Source organism: Macrobrachium rosenbergii, chromosome 4, assembly GCF_040412425.1.
Source record: "Macrobrachium rosenbergii isolate ZJJX-2024 chromosome 4, ASM4041242v1, whole genome shotgun sequence".
NCBI lineage: Eukaryota > Metazoa > Arthropoda > Malacostraca > Decapoda > Palaemonidae > Macrobrachium > Macrobrachium rosenbergii.
The window spans coordinates 60,532,041-60,552,626 of NC_089744.1; the positions used below are offsets into that span (position 1 = coordinate 60,532,041).

General features: G+C 35.9%; 1 protein-coding gene across 2 annotated transcripts in view; it reads right to left on the reverse strand.

Annotated features, from left to right (window-relative positions):
* LOC136835045 (5-oxoprolinase) overlaps window positions 1-20,586 on the reverse strand; it is a 262,765-nt gene that overhangs the window by 165,595 nt on the left and 76,584 nt on the right. For both annotated transcript variants that reach the window (XM_067098167.1, XM_067098171.1), the window contains one exon: window positions 970-1,102. In XM_067098167.1, the coding sequence (XP_066954268.1) occupies window positions 970-1,102 (133 nt within the window). The remainder of the gene's footprint in view (window positions 1-969; window positions 1,103-20,586) is intronic.

Below are 20,586 nucleotides of genomic sequence, written 5' to 3' on the forward strand. Positions count from 1 at the left end.
TCCATGGTTTAAACTGAAAAAACCATGGTTTAAACCAAAAAAACCATTGGTTTTTGCCAACCCTGTTTCCAAGTCATCTTAAAAATTAGTACCCTTAAAAATACATACAAATATACTTCTAACCCTTCCAGCCAAAACAGAGAGCAAGAGTGTTACCACTACAACTTATATTCAACAAGGCTGGCTGGGGCAAAAGAGAGAGAGAGAGAGAGAGAGAGAGAGAGAGAGAGAGAGAGAGAGAGAGAGAGAGAGAGAGAGAGAGAGAGAGAGAGAGAGAGAGAGATTATCTTTTTAATCTCTCTGACAACAACAAAAATTTATATGTTTGTCATTTGTTTTCCAAACTTTGGGTATGATAATTGTAATTTTTTTCTGTAAATTTGTTTCTTTAACAATAAATCAAAATTGTAGTCTCTTGGCGCCACTACTTTTCATTGTAAATTTATTGTATATGAATTCATATTTGAAATAAAGTATTATTACTATTATTATTATTATATTATTGTTATCATTATTATTATTATTATTATTATTATTATTATTATTATTACATTATAAGGAGGAAAGAAAAATGGAGCAAAAAAATTCAAAGAAAAGTCCTAGCTAATTCAGTTTAGACCAATTACTCAGACACACTGTAAGTTAGAAGTTGGATCTAGGTAATTGTGCCCTGATGCCCCACCCCAACAAGCCTGGGGAGGAGAGAGGGAGGGAGGGGTAAAACCAGTGTTTCTACATCTTAAGGTAGCTCAGACAGATATAATATTGTGATGTGGTACTAACGGAAGTCTCGAGAAGAATACTTACCAGAAAGAGAGAGAGCTTAAAAAATCTTGGCTAACAATGCTGTCTTCACCATGGAATAGCATAAATAGAATACAAGATTTGTAAACTTAATGGACACAGACTCATTGGTAAACAAAGTAAGGTTTACTTGATTAAAATGTAGACAAAACTAAACAAACAAACCTGGTTCAATAAGAATAGTTGAAAGATTATCCAATATTATAGCTGGACCAGTTACCAGATGTCCTGCACCTAAAGCAGACAGCATGTACACCTTTGTGTCCAAAAGCCCTTCTTCATAGTAAACTGGAGTGACCTGCATAAAAATTAAATGTTGTGAAAAAGACCATCAAGCAGAAACTTGTCAAATTTAATTCAATTATGTGTGCAACATGACAAATTAAAAAATAAAACAGAAAAACCTGAACTGTTGAAATTTAACTTCAAAATTTCTATTGTGCCCACTAGCATAAACATCATGAGTCATTTCTAAGTCAACTCCTATTACAATATGCAATTACCATCTATTAATGACATAAATGACAAAAAATTTCTTATAAAAACTGCCTATAATATTTTACTTCTTTCACCTTAATCTCTTTATATTTCTTTACTTATGAAAAAATCAATAAAAACGTCACAAGATAATGGAGATTATTATTATTATATTATAATAGTTTAACCAGACCACTGAGCTGATTAACAGCTCTTATAGGTCTGGCCCAAAGGATCAAAATGAAATTTAGTACCAGGTCTAAGCCATAGGCTAAGGACTGGGACTAATGATGATAATGAATAATGTGCACAAAGGCATATGTTTCCATACTAGAACACATGCACACATTAAGTACAATACATTTACTAAAGTTTCCATCTGCACAATAAGAAAAATATATAAAACTGAGTAATGAAAAACAATATATAAAACTGAGTAGGTAATGCTAAAAACCAGGCTAACTTAAGATTTTCAAAATTAAAAAAAATTTTTTTTAGATGCCATGTGGGTTTTTGTATTTTCATAAATTACTTTTTACAGCAATATCTCGAACTTGCGCAATTCGAGCTGCGCGAATTTACAGACGCACAAACTTTTCATTGGAACCTAACTAATTGTCATACACAAGTTTTTCACAGACAAGCGAACATCTGTGAATACTGAGAAAGCCTGCAAAAGTGTTTATGTTTAATTTTTTATGTAACTTATAAGTTTTCAAGCTTTAATGTGTAAATTGAATAACATTAATTAAAAAAGTAATGATTTCTCTCTCTCTCTCTTTTACTGAGATGAGAGAGTTTTTATGGTACATGTATATGTTTGTTTTGTATGATAAAATAAATTTTTTGCCTAATAATAAGTACTAATTTTCAAATATTAATAATAATAATAATAATAATAATAATATAATAATAATAATAATAATAACAACAACAATAATAATAATAATATAACTATGCTGTAATTACAAAATTTGTATTCCCTCATCTTTTGAGAAGAAGCTCGAAGACAAAAGCTGTCAGACATGTCACTTGAACATGACAAGAAGGGGGAGTGTTGCTGATTAGCAGGTCAAAGGTTTCTTACCTAATTCTCTCTCTCTCTCTCTCTCTGTGCCCATAATAATTCATAAAAAATTCCAATCTCTTAAGTAAGGACAACTGTTATCTCTCTCTCTCTCTCTCTCTCTCTCTCTCTCTCGTTCGTAGTTAGCGCATCTACATTTCACTGTTACTCTGTATGTCTTTACCTGAACAGTAGATAATTTTAAATCGCTCTAATTTTACCTGAACCATCTACAAACTGTAAATGCGCTGTTCTAAACATAGAGACATAGAGCATTTCTGAACAAAGAGAAAGAGACAGAATAAAGAAGTTTTTAAAAACGAGGTTGAGAAGACTTCTAAAAATAGATAGGTGGAATGGGGGGAAGAGAGAAATAGTATACTAATCTTTACACTCTCCCATATTCTTATGTCAACCATTTATTTTTTTTTTTAAGGGTAATGTATTAGGCTAACTTTTAAATGAAAAATTATTGAACTTTAATTTTATTTAAAAGTTAGTTAAATACTGAAATTCCATCTTTTGATATCTAACATAAGAATAACTTCTCTCTCTCATGTTATTCTCTCCGTCTCCGTAATAATTCATATATAATTTAACTTGATATTTGAAGTAAGGACTACTGTATCTCTCTCTCTCTCTCTCATGTGTTATTTTCTCTGTCTCTGTAATAACTGATAAATAATTTCATTCTTCTAAGTAAGGACAACCTCTCTCTCTCTCTCTCTCTCTCTCTCTCTCTCTCTCTCTCTCTCTCTCTCTCTCTCTCTCTTTCTCTCATAGTTAACGCTAACACATTTTTACAACTTATTATTACTCTGTATGTCTTTACCTGTACAGTAGATAGTTTAAATTGATCTAGTTTTACCTGTACCGTCTACGAAGTGTAAATGTGCTAGTGTGGCAAATACATTCTAAAATATAGAGACATAATTAAGAGCTGTATTAGTCAAAATAAAAAAACACTTTGTTCATGAAAAAGCATTTCAGAACAAAGAGAAAGAGACGTAAAATAAAGAAGTTATTAAAAAGAGGTTGAGAAGACTTCTAAAAATAGATTGGCCGGAAGGGGAGAGAGAGAGAGAGAGAGAGAGAGAGAGAAATTCTCTCCCAACTCCCTGTTTTCACATCAACCATCTATTTCTTCTTTTAGGGTAATGTAATACGCTAACTTTTAAATGAAATTACAGTAACTTGAATTTCATTTAAAAGTTAGCTTAACAATTTGAGAGCATGATTAGGGTCATATTTAGTGTTTAAACTTTAGAAATAAGCATTTAGTAGCATTTATTGAGACCGTGCCAAACTTGCGCGAAAATTCACCTTGCGCGAGGGGGTCTGGAACCTAACTTCGCATAAGTTCGGGGTATGACTGTATAGTTTACCTATTAATTTACATTTTCTCATGATTATTAAAATTGGGTCAGTTGAAAATAATGCAGACTCTGATAAAACTTCACCAATCAATCCGTTTCCAAAAGTTGATAATCGATGTTGTTATATTTTGGACATTTGCATAACATGTTTTACTGTTATCATCACTTTACATTCTGAGCATTCAGGGGCTGGTTCATGTAGGCTTCTCATCAAGTGTTGTGGTGGCATTTGGAAGTTGAGTTTGTATGATGAATAATGGGTTTGTGTGAATTAATTGTTTTGTTTTGCTGTTGTGATGTTTTTTTATATTTTGTATGTCAGGAAGGAGTACAATACTTAAATCTATTTTTTCTTTTTTTTTTACTCTGAGTTTGCTTGAGTGGGTTAGTGGAGAGTGATGAGCACCCCTTCACCTGAACAGTGGGAGCCTACAGATATAATAGGATTTGCATTGGCAACTGCCAGATCAGTCTAAGAGATGGAGAGGACGAAACAAGCTGATTGCGTCTGCGGAGCGTCACTTCCTTGGCCACTGGAGTCGGAAAGCACTGATGGAGTGGGGGAACAAGAGATAAAAGGCAGATGGGACATGGGTGGTCAGTGAAAAACTATGGAAGTAAAAATATAACACTGGATTTCCTGATTTATTGACAGCAAAGCTTTAAAGGTTTTTGTTTGTGGTCTTTATAGATTTAGGTTTAGGTTCTTTTGGGGGTCGTGGTAGTATTAAGTTAGGCTAAGTTAGGTATAGGGGTATATGTTTATCATATCAAGGTTTTTTTATGACCATTGTAATATTAAAGTAATAAATTAGGTTAAGGAAAATCGAGTTTCATTTAATAACCTCCAAATCTGTTCCCATCATACTGCCCGAATTGTGTACAATAAAAAGCCCCTACAGTGTCCATGTGTTAGACAAGTATGGCCTATTCAGAGACTTGTTAAATTACTTATGCACGTCTCTCTCTCTCTCTCTCTCTCTCTCTCTGGTATGATGAACTCCATTTTTTAACTCCAAGTTTTATTTGCTTCAACTTATTATTTTCAGGTTCTTCATTCCATTTATTTTGCCATTTGTTTGTAATGTCTACTTTTATATGTGTTATATGATCGTTAACAGGGATATTTACATTCGACCTTGTCCTCTTCATTTCCTTTAATCCCTACATGGGCCAGGATCTAACATATTTCTATATTTTTCCTATATTATATAACTTATGGGTAACTTTAGTAACTTTATTTGTTGTACAATATTAGTTTTTGGTTTTTAAATCTGAATGACTTTGATGGCACTTCTAGAGTCGCTAAAAATCACAAAATTACTAAATGAGGTTTCTTTAATTACTTTTATGGCTGATGCTATTGAGCATAACTTAGCTGTAAATACCAAGGCATTACCAGGTAGAGAGAATCGATACATTTTGTATTGGGATACTGCAGCATATCCCATTCCATGCTTTAATTCAGATCCGTCTGTGTACATGGCGTAATGTGGACCTTTCCAGCTTATATGCCCCATTGTATGTTGTCTAAGATGTTCTGGGGTATATGAGTAGCTCTCTGATAAATATTTTAAGTGTGTGCAAATTTTTATTTTATTCATAGTCCAAGGAGGAGGTAATTTTACTACTGAATGCAATTGCATACTGCATTCATATTCAATGACTCAAACAGTCTTCTAGCTCTAACAGGCAAAGGTAGTGTGTGATTGTTTATAAATACATCTCTAATTTAAATAATTTTCTTGTTGGAGAATCACTTGTCTGAATTCTCAGGACACTCTTCATTGTTACAAACTCTCCAAGGAGAGACAGTGGTAATTCACCAAATTCAACTTGTATAGATGAGGTTGGTGATGATCTAAAGGCTCCTGAACATATTCTAAGACCTTTGTTGTGAATTGGATCCCACGTTTTCAGTGTTGCGTCTGTGCTGAGCATTATATTTTCTCTTCCATAATCAATGATAGACAATACTGTTGCTTTACACAGTTAAGTAAAGGTATATCTACTGGCTCACCAAGTAGAGTCTGATAGCTTTTTAATTAGGTTTAATGCTCTTTTACATTTAGATTTCATGTATGTTAAGTTGGCTTTCCAATTCAAGTATCAAATACTAATCCTAAAATTCTTGCAATTTGGCCAATTGGTATGGAATTATTTCTGATTTTTAAATCTATTTCTTTACCTTTTTTCCACTTTTTATTTTTATAAAACATGACTGCTTGAGTCTTTTGTATGGATAATTTAAAGCTTACAGATGAGGCCCATTCATTTATTTTTATTATAGATTTATTAATGATTTGCTCTGCATGTTTTATGTGAGATGCTGAATAATATATGGCAAAATCATCCATATACAAGTTACTTTTAATTCCAGCAGGTAGATTATTACTGACATCATTTATTCTAAAGTAAACAGTGTGCCACTAAGGACACTTCCTTGTGGAACACACTTTCAAGTGGAAATGTAACTTGACAATACATCATCAATTCCCACTTGAAAAGTGCAACTTGTCAGAAAGTTTTGGATAAACCTGGGTAATGTCCATAGATGCTGTTTTTAGGTAACATTTTTAATACTGCATATCTCCATGTAGTATCATATGCCTTTTCAATGTCAAAAAAGACAGCCATAGTAATTTGTTTTCATTCAAGTCCTCTTCGTATATGGTCTTCTAAGTTAGCCAGAGAATCCAATGTAGATCTGTTACATTGTGACCTAAATTGAGTGGGAGTCAAAATTTTATTTTCTTGAATGTGCCACATTAGTCTAGCATTTACCATTTTCTCTAGTAACCTGCAAAGCAATTCGTTAAAGAAATTAATCTGTAATTGTTTACATTACTGGGGTCCTTCCCAGGTTTGGAGATGGGAATAATTATAGCTTTACGTCATTCGTCACGAAATAAATTTCGAAGCCATAAGTGATTATAGAACTGTAATAAGTACGACTTTGCCAAAGGTGCTAATTGGCAGATCATTTCAAAAATAATATTGTCACCCCCAAGGGGTAGATTTATTGCTATTCAAGAGAACAAATTCCAACTCTTCCATATCAAATTTTCTATTATAATATATATCTTCTACTATTTCAAAATTTATTGTTATTAATTCTATACTATTTTTCTTTGTGCAGAAGCATTCATCTAAATTTTTATCAATAGTTACTTTTGCTAAATTTTCTCCGATTATATTAATGTACTTATTTCTTTCAGATCAAGTATTCTTTTCCCATCTTTTACTATGGCATGTCTAGGTCGTTTAACATGGGTACCATTAATTCTCATGAAATTTTCCCATATTTTTTGTATGGGAGTATTATTAGAGAGATCTGATACATATTTCCTCCATGAAATGATTCTTCCTTGAATTACTTTTTTAAATTTTGCAGATATTTTGTTATATAGAGGTTTTAATGTATCAATTTCTAAATAATAATACTGTACTGTATAGTTAGTTTTTGTAAATTTTCTTCTAATATCGGTAATGCCCTATTTATTTTGCTGAACTTTCTATTCAAATCGTCTAATCGTCTTCCAATTTGGTGTTTTATTTTTATTAATTCTGTTAAGTTTTTCAGACCACCATGGGACTTTGTGTTTTGTTGGATGACATTTTGATTTTGGTATCCTTTATCAGCAGCATTTTTAATGAAATCAACAATGATCTTGTATATACTCAAATGGTGGGATATTCCTAATGTGGAATTCATATTGCTCCCAATCTGCTTTATAAATGTTATACTGAGGGACATGCTTGGTGGGATTATTTTGTAATAATGAAATTAATATTGGGAAATGATCACTGATATGCAAGTCATCAACTGTATTCCAATCCAGTCTGTCTACTGAGGAAAACGTTACATGTGTTTTTGAAAAATATGTGCTGATTTCATTATCATTTATATATCACGTCATTTAAAGCTATGAATTCTTCTATTTTACTTCCTGCTCTATTTGAGTTTGTACAATTACAGTCCCATATGGGGTTGTGAGCATTAAAATCACCTAATTATTAAAGAAAGTTCTTTGGCATTGTTAACCCTTTAACGCTGACTGGACGTTTTAGGTCGACAAAATTGTCTGTCGGGTGGTGAGCGGACGTAAAATACGTTGACTACAAAAAGCCTTTTTAAATATTCATGAAAAAATACTTTAAGGCCTAGTTTGCAGAAAATTTTAAATCATGCGCCTTGAGGGATGCTGGGAGTTCACGATCATGCTGTTGTTTTGTTTACAAGCGTGACCCAGCTGCGCATGTGCGAATTTCTTTCTTCTCACACTACAAAGCGTCAGCATCGTCAGAGAGCGATTTCTCGACGCATTTGTGTTTTGCCGAACTTGTGCAAGTGTTAGTGTGTTTGTGATGCAATAGAACGTTTGCAGAGATGTCCCAACATCGTCAGGACCGTGAAAGGCGCGTATTGCCTGTTGGTAGTGAGTGTGTGAGGTGCGTTTTTGATTTGGATGCTGGAGAGGGACCAAGCACCCAAGGTGACCCAGCTTTTCAACGCCGTGTTGTACGGCCATGTGTGGCCGAAAGGGACCAAGGGCCGCACCCTGTGCCTTTTACGACCCCTAGGAAACATCGGGGTGTCCTGAGAGGCATTTGAAAACATTTGGGAGGCCTCCAACAAAAGGACATTGATGAGTACTTGTTGGGGCTCGATTGAGAGCAGGTGGAAAGTCCTCATTCTGATGGCAGTTGGTCATCTAGTGACGAGGACATCACGCCCAATGTCAGTGATGACGAGTATTTACCCCCAATGTCCGTACGAGAGCCAGAGCATGAAAGTGAACTCGAGTTCAGTGGTTTCAGTGGTTATGAGGGAGAGTCTGAGGAGGAGGAGGAGGAGGCACCAATTGTGGCTGGTGGGGACGAGACAGAAAGTGATGGTGAAAGTGAGGGAGATGGGCCAGTGGGGGGGGAGTGCGAGGTCGTGCCCGCACACGTGCCTGAAGAAAAGTCACAACGTCGCAGCAGCTTAGGTGAAGGCCGTTCGTCCGAAAGTGATGAGGGGCGGTTGGAGGACCCCACCCCACCTAACATGCAACCATTCACGGCAGCACCTGGACTGACCGTCCCTGTGCCTCTCACTGCACTGGGGTTCATTCAGCTCTTCCTTATGCGAGAACTGCTGGAATACCTCGTTGCAGAGACGGCGGATTACGCTCGGTACCGCCGTGAGGAACTGCAGACGACGTTGTCGTATCGATGGCGGGGCTGCAACCTCACGGACATGGTGCATTTTTTGGGGCTCCACATTTTTTTTGGAATGATGCCTGCTGCTGACGTCAGGCAATACTGGAGGCGGAATTTTTTTTAAGTACGCCCAGTGTGCAAGGCATTATGCCCCGTGATAGTTTCCTGGCGTTGGACAGGTATTTCAACACCTTCAACCAAAGGGCCATACCCTGGAATAACCCAGATCGCCTCATCTTAGTCCACCCAGTGTTGGAGTGCATTCGTGAACAGTGCCAGTTTCTTGTGGTTCCTTCCAAGAACCTTTCTTTGGACGAGGGGATGATGCCATACAAAGGGCGTCTAAGCATAACAGTGTACAACCCCAAGAAGCCAAAGAAATATGGTGTAAAGTTATTTTTTATTACGGAATCCAACACTGGATACGTCGTTGACTTCTCTGCATATTCCGGGGTCTTCTCCATGCTGCGTGACACTGTCTTCGGTCTTGTGGATCGTTTCCATAACCAGGGATACCACCTGTTTATGGATAATTATTATAACTCGGTAGCCCTGGCCCAGGAACTGTATGAAGCAGGTGTGCACATCAGTGGTACCCTTCGGTTGGTGCGTGGGGCCCTGAATGTCCTCTAGAGGTTCGCTAGCCACCCGCAACATCTGGCAGAGACAGAGTGGCGGCGGAAGGGAGATGTCTTTGTCATCTGTTGGGAGGGGGTCTGACTCGTGCCCATGATTACGACCAGTCATGAGCCCATCCAAGAGGAGGTTGTTCAGCGGAAGAAGACACGTCAGCAGGGCCGAGTTACGTATGAGGAGTTTCGTGTCTAATGGCCTACTGTCATTGGGCACTACAACAGGCACATGGGAGGAGTTGATCTCTTTAATCAACTCATCCAGTATTATCCCTTCGCCAGGAGAACCAGGAGGTGGACACAGAAGCTCGTCAAATACTTCCTTCAGTTGGCCCTCCAGAATGCCTACATCCTCTACTGTGGGTATAATTCAGACACCCGGAGGTTGTCCCACATCCAGTTTCTCGAGCTGGCCGGGAATGCCCTCATAAACTTTAATCCTGAGGAGTGGCCTTCCAACACCAACCCCCAACCCGAGCTCCAGATCTGCCCCGAGAGGATAGGGCAGATGTCGCTAGGAGGGCCAACCTCAGTCGTCCTGCTCCTGCCAACACTGCCCCTGCCGCCGCCGCCATTGATGATGCCGCCCCTGCTGCCGCCACCCTTGATGATGCCACTGCCCCTGCTGTCCCTGTCCCTGCTGCCACGCCCTCCCTCACACTCCAATGTTGAGTCGGGTAGTGGACCCTGTGTGTCAGCTGCAGGCAGGGGATCACACACTGGAGTTCCTAGAAGGGCGTGAGCAGAAACGGTGCCGGGTGTGCCATATGAATGGCAGAAGAAGAGACACCCGGTTCGTCTGTCGCACCTGCAAGGTAGCACTTTGCAGGATCGGGGAGTGTGACCGCAAATACCACACTGCGGTCATATATTGGAGTGCGCCTACCCAAGGGACACTGGAGGGCACAGCGGACCGCTGAAGGGCGGCCCATCTGCAGTAAGGGCACACGTTTCCCTCCTCCACCTGTACCTCGTCATGTCGAGAGGAAAAAAATGCAAGACTCTTCAATGGAGGAGGGAGAAAACAAGAATAGAACAAAGAGTCAGGATTACGAGTGAGTATTCTGCACTGATTTTATATTTAAAATTTTATATTTATTACGAAGAGTCAGGATTACGAGTGAGTATTCTGCATTGATTTTATATTTAATTTTATATTTATTAAAAATTTTTATATTGTATTTATTGGTGTTTTATATATTATTTTGTTTTATGCAAAAAAAAGTTTTTCACCTGCATTCCTTTTAGTTATGTATTTGTACCAAAATAAAAAAACATATATATTATATATATATGTATGTGTGTGTGTATGTATGAATGTGTATATATATATATATATATATATATATATATATATATATATATATATATATATATATATATATATATATACTGTGTGTATATATATATATATATATACAGTAATACTTGATCTTATACGATTCTGAGTTGTTATTTAATTCACACACACACTAACTTTCACTGAACCTAACTAATGGGCATACGTGATTTTTTCACAGACACACGAAATTCTCGAGAAACCCTGCAGAAGTGGGTGTTTAATTTTTGAAGTAATTTACAAGTTTTCATGCTTTTATGTAAAATCTGTATGAAAAATGCATTTCATTCTTTTATGTGTAAAATCTGTATGAAAAATGCATTTCATGCTTTTATGTGTAAAATCTGTATGAAAAATGCATTTCATGTTTTAATGCAAAATGTCTATGAAAAAAATGTCTCTATGAAAATGCATTTCATGCTTTCATGTGTAAAATCTGTATCGAAAATGTATTATTTTTATTTTTGTACATGCATAAATATGATGCAAAGGTAATTTCAGCAAATTCACTTAGTGTACTTTTACAAGATGTGATACCCATTTGCAAAGTTACTGCACTTTTCAAAGATGATACCCTGCAGAAAATGTTTGTTTAATGTTTGAAGTACATTTATAAGTTTTCATGCTTTTAACTGTAAAATTGATATGGAAAATTTATATTCATATTTCTGTACATAAATATCATACAAGTATTATGTCCATTTGCAAAGTCTTTGTCACAAGGACTTTACATGACCTTGAGATGAGGTTGTTCAGTCGCGCTCATTTGATAAAATGAATTCGTTAATGTAATATCAGAGATGTAACCAAGATTTGTATTAGTGTCATTCTTTGAAAATTACTCTGTTCACCTCGGAGAAAAGTGCTGGTGCAATCTGTAAGTGCAGGTAATTACAGCATGTTCAGTTGGTGTACTTTTACAAGATGTGATACCCTTAGTTACTGCATTTTTCAAAGATGATACCCTTGTAGAAAGTGTGTTTAATTTTTAAGTTTTCGTGTTTTTAGGTGTAAAATCAAAATGGAAAATTTGTATTTATATATTTTTGCATAAATACGATACAAAAAGCAGTACAGTTACTTTATTACTCTCTCTCTCTCTCTCTCTCTCTCATTCATTAGTTAGCGCTCAAACACACTTTTACAACTTATTATTTCTCTGTACGTCATTACCTGTACAGTATATAATTTTAAATAGATTGAATTTTACCTGTACTGTACTACCTTCTATGAACATTATGTACATGTTTTTGATATTTTATGGAATTGTACTTTTGTTGACTGACACATGACATTTTGCCTAGTGACGCAAAGAAAACGGCTTTTACTCTAAGTGACAAAGAAAATGGCATCCCATGAATTAGGGGTAACATTAGTATACTTTAGCACGCACCTACTGTAAATGCGCTATTATGAAACTGTGCAGTACTCAATATTTTTATGTCAACCATTTACTGTATTCCTTTTTTAAGGGTAATAAGCTAAATTTTAAATAAAATTACACTAACTTTAGTTCATTTAAAAGTTAGCTTAATACTTTGGGAGCATGATTAGGGTCATATTTAGTACTTAAACTTAGGAAATAAACATTTATTAGCATTTTTAGAGACCATGCCAAACTTATTTATTTAAAATTCACCTTGCATTTTGAGGGGCTCGAACCTAACTTATGTAATTTCGAAAGTATGACTATATATATATACAGTATATATATATATATATATATATATATATATATATATATATATATATATATATATATATATAAATATATATATATACAGGTTGACCATCACTAATCGCAATCAGTAGTCCGGAACAATCAGTAATCATATTTTTAGAGTAATTTTCAATGTTTCCCACTAATTTTCAAATTTCTGGTCGCTTTGCTAACTCGCCACATGTACCTTACCCGATTTGGTGGCGCAGTGTGCTACATCAACAAACTGGTAGCCAAGCTTACATTATACTGAACTCTATTCACAAATTAACAGTATTATACAAACATCAACATAACGAATGTGCATCTTTTTCATGGATCTTTTAAAAAGTTATGCTTTACTACATTGTTTCCAATTGCGTATATTCCCATATTGCTTTTGTATTTTAAATTGCGATCAATGTTTTGTTTTGGGAATCTATATCCCGGTGTTTATTTCGCCGCATTTTAATTTCGCCGCATTTTACTAAGTTCAAAGCGCTTTTCTTGCTTCTAGTTAGCGTAAATGAGTATGGATACTTTATTTATTTGGGACACTGATATTTTTTGTTATACGAAGTGTTTTTAAGTCAAAATATAACTTAAATACGTTTCGTTGTGAAATTAATTTAGCTATTTTTTTCGTTAATACATGACGTTTGCGGGAATCGCTGCTGGCCATTTTGGGGGCATGTGTGTTTTATGTAAAAAAAAAATCAAGATTCCTTTTGCTATTTTCTCTTGATTTCATCATAATATGAGCTTTACATATTTATCTTTTATCGGCATGAAAATAGTAGTAATTTGTATTCATTCATGCCCAGTAGTTTTGATTAAATACATTTCTCCAGTTTTATTTATTAGTTTCATCCATGTTGCCAATGCACGATAATTTATGGTCATTAGCAGCTTGAACATTGTTTTCTCAGCTTCAGCTACAACTTACAGCTTTAAGTTACTGTAGCAGTATATTTCCCTGCCGATCTTTTCTCCAAAACGAATAAGGGTATAGTGTAAAAAATATATCAGTCCTATTGTACAGTACTTAACGTCAATTGTAACATAACTACAGTAATTGTGTATTATATATATACGATGGTTGAAATACAAGCAAAACAGTTGTTATCCAATATGATTATTAGCAAAACAAGTTTCCGTTCGGTTGTTTATGGCTGTACACATACGCAAGAGTATAACGTTACTAACAATACTTTTATCATTCTCTTTACTTTTTAACTAGCAGATGGAATAAAGAGATGGAGCAAAAGAAGTTTTTCTACTGTAAGTTGGTCTCTCCTCTCTCGCTGCCTGATTGTAGCTGCTCCTTGCACCAGCGCGAATTCTAAAAATATTTCCTAAATATTTTCGTACCAGTATTAACTGCTAACCCCATCATAATCGTAAACTTGAAATATCGTAAGTCGAATTATCGTAACTCGAGCACTACCTGTATTTGATAATTGTCTTTTCTTTATTATCCAACTTGTACTGATTTATGGGATATTTTAACTCTAAGATGAGGCGCTTAGCTACTGGGTTTCGTGTATTCTAGCCTAATAAATGGCTAATCCGGCAAAATGGCTAATCCGGCACCCTCCAGGTCCCAATGATTCCGGATTAGTGATGGTCAACCTGTATTTGGGTATTTTTTGGTAAGCAAAAAATCTAACATTCTAGTGATATTCAATCATTTATCTTCATTTTGCTACAAACAGGAAGTCTCTAGCACAATATTTCGATTTATGGTGAATTTTTGAAAAAAAACTTTTTCCTTACCTCTGTGCACGCTAACTCTGCTGAAAATCTCAGAATTTCTTTAGTCACTTTGTCGTAATTTTTGCACCATTTTCTATTTGGCGTTACATAAAGTGTTATACATGAATATGTGCACAATTTCATGTAGAATACAACAAAAAAATAACTCATGCTTGTTGCTTTTATCAGTTTTGAAATATTTTCATATAAATCACGATAATTTAAAATTTCAACCTTCGGTCAAATTTGACTCGACTGAAATGGTCGAAAAATGCAATTGTAAGCTAAAACTCTTACATTCTAGTAACATTCAATCATTTACTTCATTTTGCAACAAACGGGAAGTCTCTAGCACAATATTTCGATTTATGGTGAATTTTTGAAAAACGTTTCATTACGTCCGCACGCACTAACTCGGCTGAAAATCTCAGAATTTCTTTAGTCACCTTGCTGTAATTTTTGCACCATTTTCTATTAGGCGTTACATAAAGTGTTATACAAGAAAATGACGCAATTTCATGTAGAATACAACAAAAATAACTCATGCTTGTTCCTTTTATCATTTTGAAATATTTTCATATGTTCACGATAAGTGCCAAAATTTCAACCTTCTTTTCATTTTTGACTTGACCTGGAAATGATCGAAAAAATGCAATTGTAAATTAAAACGCTTACATTCCAGTAATATTCAATCATTTACCTTCATTTTGCAACAAAGAGAAGTCTCTAGCACAATATTTCGATTTATGGTGAATTTTTTAGAAAAACTTTTTTTTACATAGGCAAATTTAAGTATTAGTTTTCATGCATCATTTTGTGATAGTATTTTCTCTGTGTTGCTTTGATCGTTTTACAATTTGTTATAACCAAAATCATTTAAATTTGAAATTTTTTTTTGCTTCATATATTCTGATATTTATCCCAGATGATACTTTTTCAGATTTCTATGGTTGCATACTAAACTTCAGGCAATGACAAAAAAAGGAGCCAAAATGAACTCTTAATCTTAAAAACTAAGCATGCTGTGATTTTTGAAAAAACACAACTTGAGGCGCTAACTTCAAACTTAATTCTGTCTGTAGTGACTTTTTGTAAATAGAGGCTCGGCATTTAAGAGTTAAGTAACCTGTTCCTCTGAAGGTCAGAAGCTTGCTCAGAACCTTCAAAATCTGGGAGAATGGAGGAAAAAGTTACATCGTCCTCCATTTGTTCCAGTCTTGTAGGAAGGCATCTCTTGCTGTTGACTGACTGTCCAAGTTTGGAGACATACACTGGGAGTTTGTGATTCTCGTATGTGGTGAACAGGTCCACTTCCAGTTGTGGATGCATGTTGACTATTGTTTGAAAAGAGTGGTGTCCAACATAAACTCTGCTGAGGCTGTCGTTTTCCTTGATAGAGAGTCTGCTATTACGTTGAGAGACCCTGTGAGGTGAATTGCAGACAAGTGCCACTTCCTTGCTTGCACTATCTGAAGGATGGCTAGCATTATCATATAGAGAGGAGGTGAACGTGATCCCGACCTCTTGATGCCGGAGATTGCAGTCATGTCTAGAACCAAGAAAATGTGTGTAACTTTTAGAGGTTTGAATTAGAGACAAAAAGACTGCCATCAGCTCTTGGAAACTGATATGACAATTCCTCAGAGTAGCTGACCACCTCCCTGCCACCTGGCGATCCTCCCAATGTCCTCCCCAACCTTTTTTAGGCATCTGTGTATTGTCACAATGTACAGATGGAAGAGTCCTTAATTTTTTTCGCTAGGGATTCCTTCAGGGTCCAAGACCGAAGTACCTCCCCAACTTTTTTATTCTTTTGATGAGGTCGGTCTCACATCTTTTTTCTTACATGCGAAGGCCAGAATTTGTTCACATTTTTTAGTTGCAATCTGAGTATTTGATCTATTACTAATGTGAACTTTAGCAGGCCCATCATACTTTCTAATTGCCGTTATGGAAACTGGGCTATGCAAGGAACGTTTTGAGGTCTTTCTTTATTCTGTTTTGAGTATTGATGGGGAGACAATAGGCCATGAAGAGTATCCCAACACAGTCCCGGCCACTTGAAAGCGTCTGCTGGGTATGAGGTCGGATTTTTTTCAATCACTTTTTTCTCGTAGGCCCAAGATTAACCAAACGTCTAGCTAGGCTATTAGTTGTATTCCTTCTGGTCTGAGTTCTCAAACAACTCCCATTGCTAAATTCTTAAGAAACTGGGGGCAATGCTTAGCCCAAAGGGAATGACTTTGAACCTGTATGTATCTTTCACTATCCGGAACCCTAGGAAGGGGTGGAAGGGAACAGAGATAGGGACGTGCCAGTATGCATCTTTCAAGTCAAAAAAGCTGTCCAAGTCCCTTTTGGAATGTTTGAACGTACTTGGCCAATGATAGTCATCTGAAACTTCTGACAAACAATGTGCTTGTTCAACGTCGAGGATCACTCTTTGTTCAGAGGAATCCTTTTTGGGGACAATGAAGGATGTGCTTGGTGGTGAATATATGCATGTCTCTCTATGGCTCCCTTTAACAGGGCCTTCTGTACGTAATCTTCCAGAGAGGGGGGTCTGGTTTTTGGAAGAACCCCTTTAAAGGAAGGGGAGGGGATGAGACCATTTCCACCCAGGTCCGTTGAAAACAATGATGTTTTTTTAAAGGGAAGACTTCCATTGCCTTGGATGAATTTAAGCTGACGAAATTTGACCACACAAGACTATTGGTATCCACCACTTCCTCTGCATTTGCCATGATGGGCATTCCAGAATGTTGCTTTTCCTTTTTTAATAAGAAGGTTTTGGACCTTGTAAAAGGATGTCCTTGCTGTTGTTGTCCTTTGTAAGTTGTCCCTTTGACCACCTACATGTTTTTTTGAGGAAAACTTTTATATTGACAAAGGGTTATATGATTTTTTAATTTATATATTTTTTTACTTTTTTTTTAGGTTGGAGATGGAGATTTTATTTATTTTTGTTTCCTGAATTCTCCTTTTCCCAAAAAGAGCGTACACTGTTCAATTTGTTGGCAGACTTGCTATAATTATTTTTGTCGAGCCACAACACTCCTCAAACAGGTCCTTACAGAAGGGGTTAGAGTGTAATAATCAAGTCACATTACAGAATGACTTGTTGGAGTCCTCCAATGTTTCCAGTCATGCTTTTATGTGCCATTCTAGAAAGCCAAGATGCTTCCCATAGGGTTATATAAGACTTTTGGCCACAACAGCAAAAATTGTTCTGGAATCTTCTGGAAGCCTTCTGGTATTATTACTTCCATTATGGTAGAGGTTATAATATTTTAAATGAGGTGGATTCCTAATTTAGGAAATGATGCTGAGGCTGTCCCTCTGAGATTCTTCTCATAGGAGTCCCAAACTGCTGAGTAACTACATCTGAAGGGAGCTTTTTCCTTTTCAAAGGGAGTTGAAGCATTGCCCATTCCTTGGTGGAACTTTTTGAAACCGGGATGACCATGGAAAATGGCTTTAATTCTACTGTTGTGGTGTAGAATAGATAGGGAAATTAAATAGAAAAGAGAGAGAGAGAGAGAGAGAGATAGAAAGAGAAAAAGTTAAGAGAGAAGGAGAGAGAAATAAGAGTAAAGAGAGAGGCAAAAGAACACAGTGATAACGGCCAAATGCTTTTGTGTCGTGTTATCAATACGCTGAGATGTTTACATTGCAGTATATCGTGTTTAAGCCATAAAAACAGTCGTAAAAATGGGAAATAATGGCCTCGCGATTGAAGCCAAGCAAAACATGAGTCAGCACAGTCTAAATGCTTACAACAGCTGATTCTATAGTCCCGCCTTCTCCGGAAGGTGTTTTTAGTGGAAGTTCCAGGAATTTGGGGTTGACCAAGTGATATACTTCTTCAACCTCCAATCAATTATGTGTGGGAGGGTCTTTCCCACACCCTCCTAAGATCACCTCCTATCAAGTCCTCTAAGGAGAGATTTGAATCACACCCACTACAGTCCTTCCAATCAGCTACTTGAAGGGAGGCCTTGCTGATTAATCCTTCCAATAAGGCTAGAAGGAGGTGGAGATTTACAGATAGCAAGTTTCCTGAGGGTTCAACGAGTGAGAGACCGACGAGGAGACCAGAGTCAGAACTGTGTCCTTCAAGGAGAGTACTTCTCCCAATCGCTTCCGTGTTCCCCATATAGACTGATTCAAGAGTGATTCGTTTCTATCATTGTAACTTGTTAATTTTTTACTGATCTTTATAATATTAAGTACTAATTAAAGTGAAGAAATTACCGATCTCGTCTCTATACGCCTTTCTGAGAGATATCAATATTTAAAAGGAATAAATATACAAAGATAGCACATCATCATGAAGCGAATCTGAAGGACACCTCGAAAGAAACCAAGGTAAGAAGAGAAAGACTAAAATCTATGCAATCATATAACGAAAGAATAAAAAAGAATAATAAAAACATTACAATTGGTGGCAGCTAAAGTGGATCCAGAAGGCGAGACGAAACAAACGAACATTAATGAAATTATCAGTGCAATTATTTAAGTTACAGTGAAACGAAATTCTACAAAACGAACTTAGATTTTTTTACGACGACGAACAAAATATATCAGAAGAAATAAAAATACTCCAGCGAATAGCAGCTTACAACAAGAACGTCGAGTGTGAATAAAACAGTTTAGTGCGTCCCGAAGCCAAAAACATTTTGAACTGTTACCGTCAACAAATTGAGCAAGACGCCGACAGCGATAATAAGCCCAGTGTTAGCGACATTGCATCGAGTGATTGAAGAAAAACAACGTACAAACTTTCAACAAGATTCCGAAAGCGAAAACCACAGCGGAAAAACAACGCAGACATAGTGATCCGACAGCGAAACATTCACCGCCGAATGAACAACATTTAGCGATATCACGATATCAACAACACAACACAGTAAGGAATTTACTATCCTCTCTCTTAATAAATAAGTGAAGATAAATTTTTTTGCATCTTGCTATAAGATTGAAAATTAAGAAAACTCTCTCTAGTGAATAAAATTCTTTTGCATAAATACCAGCATTACTCTCTCTATGATAAATTAATTATTTAGTAAATAATTTAGATAGGGAATTAGCTATTTTTACTCGGTTGGTGATGATTATTTGAGAAGTTATATATGTAATTTTGTGTACTTATTATAATGAATTTTTAATGATATGATGCCCGATTTCATATAAGAATTTATTTTGAGTATTGAAAAAAAGTTTTAATTGTGCACTTGAACTCAATAGAGAATTTAATTTTTTTGTGTGACAATTTGATAAATTGTTTTTAATCTTGGTACAATATAACGAAAAATATTTTTTGATTGATGTACTCTGAGTGAAAAATTTTTTTTTTGTGTGTGGACATGCAACGAGTATTTGATGAATTACTGAACACTGTTAGACATTCACATTACGATTTAAGACCGTCGACAATTAGACGAAGTCGAATTTCAAGACTAAATTCCCACTCCGCTGTAGTGCAAGTCGAAATACTAACAATAATAACACAAATAACCAGAACCAAAATAGTGTTAATCATTCTAATACTACTAACAATAATAATAATAGTAACAATACTAATAATACTAATAATACTCGCACATTACAATTTTTTAATATGAACCAGGCGGCCGTCATAACAACCGCCACACGCTTCTGTGGACAGGTGGATGATTCCAATCCTGACAAAAAGCAGACTCGAAGCCTATACTGTAAATCATTGGCTAGCAGATGCAGATAGTCGTATAATTTCAGGGGAATAACAGATGAAAGAGCTAAGATAAATGAAGCCTTGTTGCTCGTCAGCTCAGAACATGGAGACGCACATAAAACTTTGAATTCCACAAGTTTTAGCAAACTTAATAACTATGTAGAATTTAAAGAAATTTGTTTATCACTCTGGGAACCAGTAAATCAGACTGACGGTTTATATAACCTAACTAGATTTCTTAACCCACAATATAAAACAATTGCTAATTTTGCATAGCGTGGAGAATGCAATAGAGAAAATAAGCGAAGATTTAGAGAAGACAGGTATTACTATAGGAGACAAGGATCAGTTTGGGGCTAGTGCCCAGAAATTAGTTGAGCTACGGCATGTATTAAATTACCTGTCATTTGGAACCATATATAATATTCTTGGAGAAGAGGAAAAGAAAGCTTTCAGAAAATAAAACTTGATCCCAGAAAAACAAGCCTTCAAACATTGAAGACAATGAGAGAAGAAATCA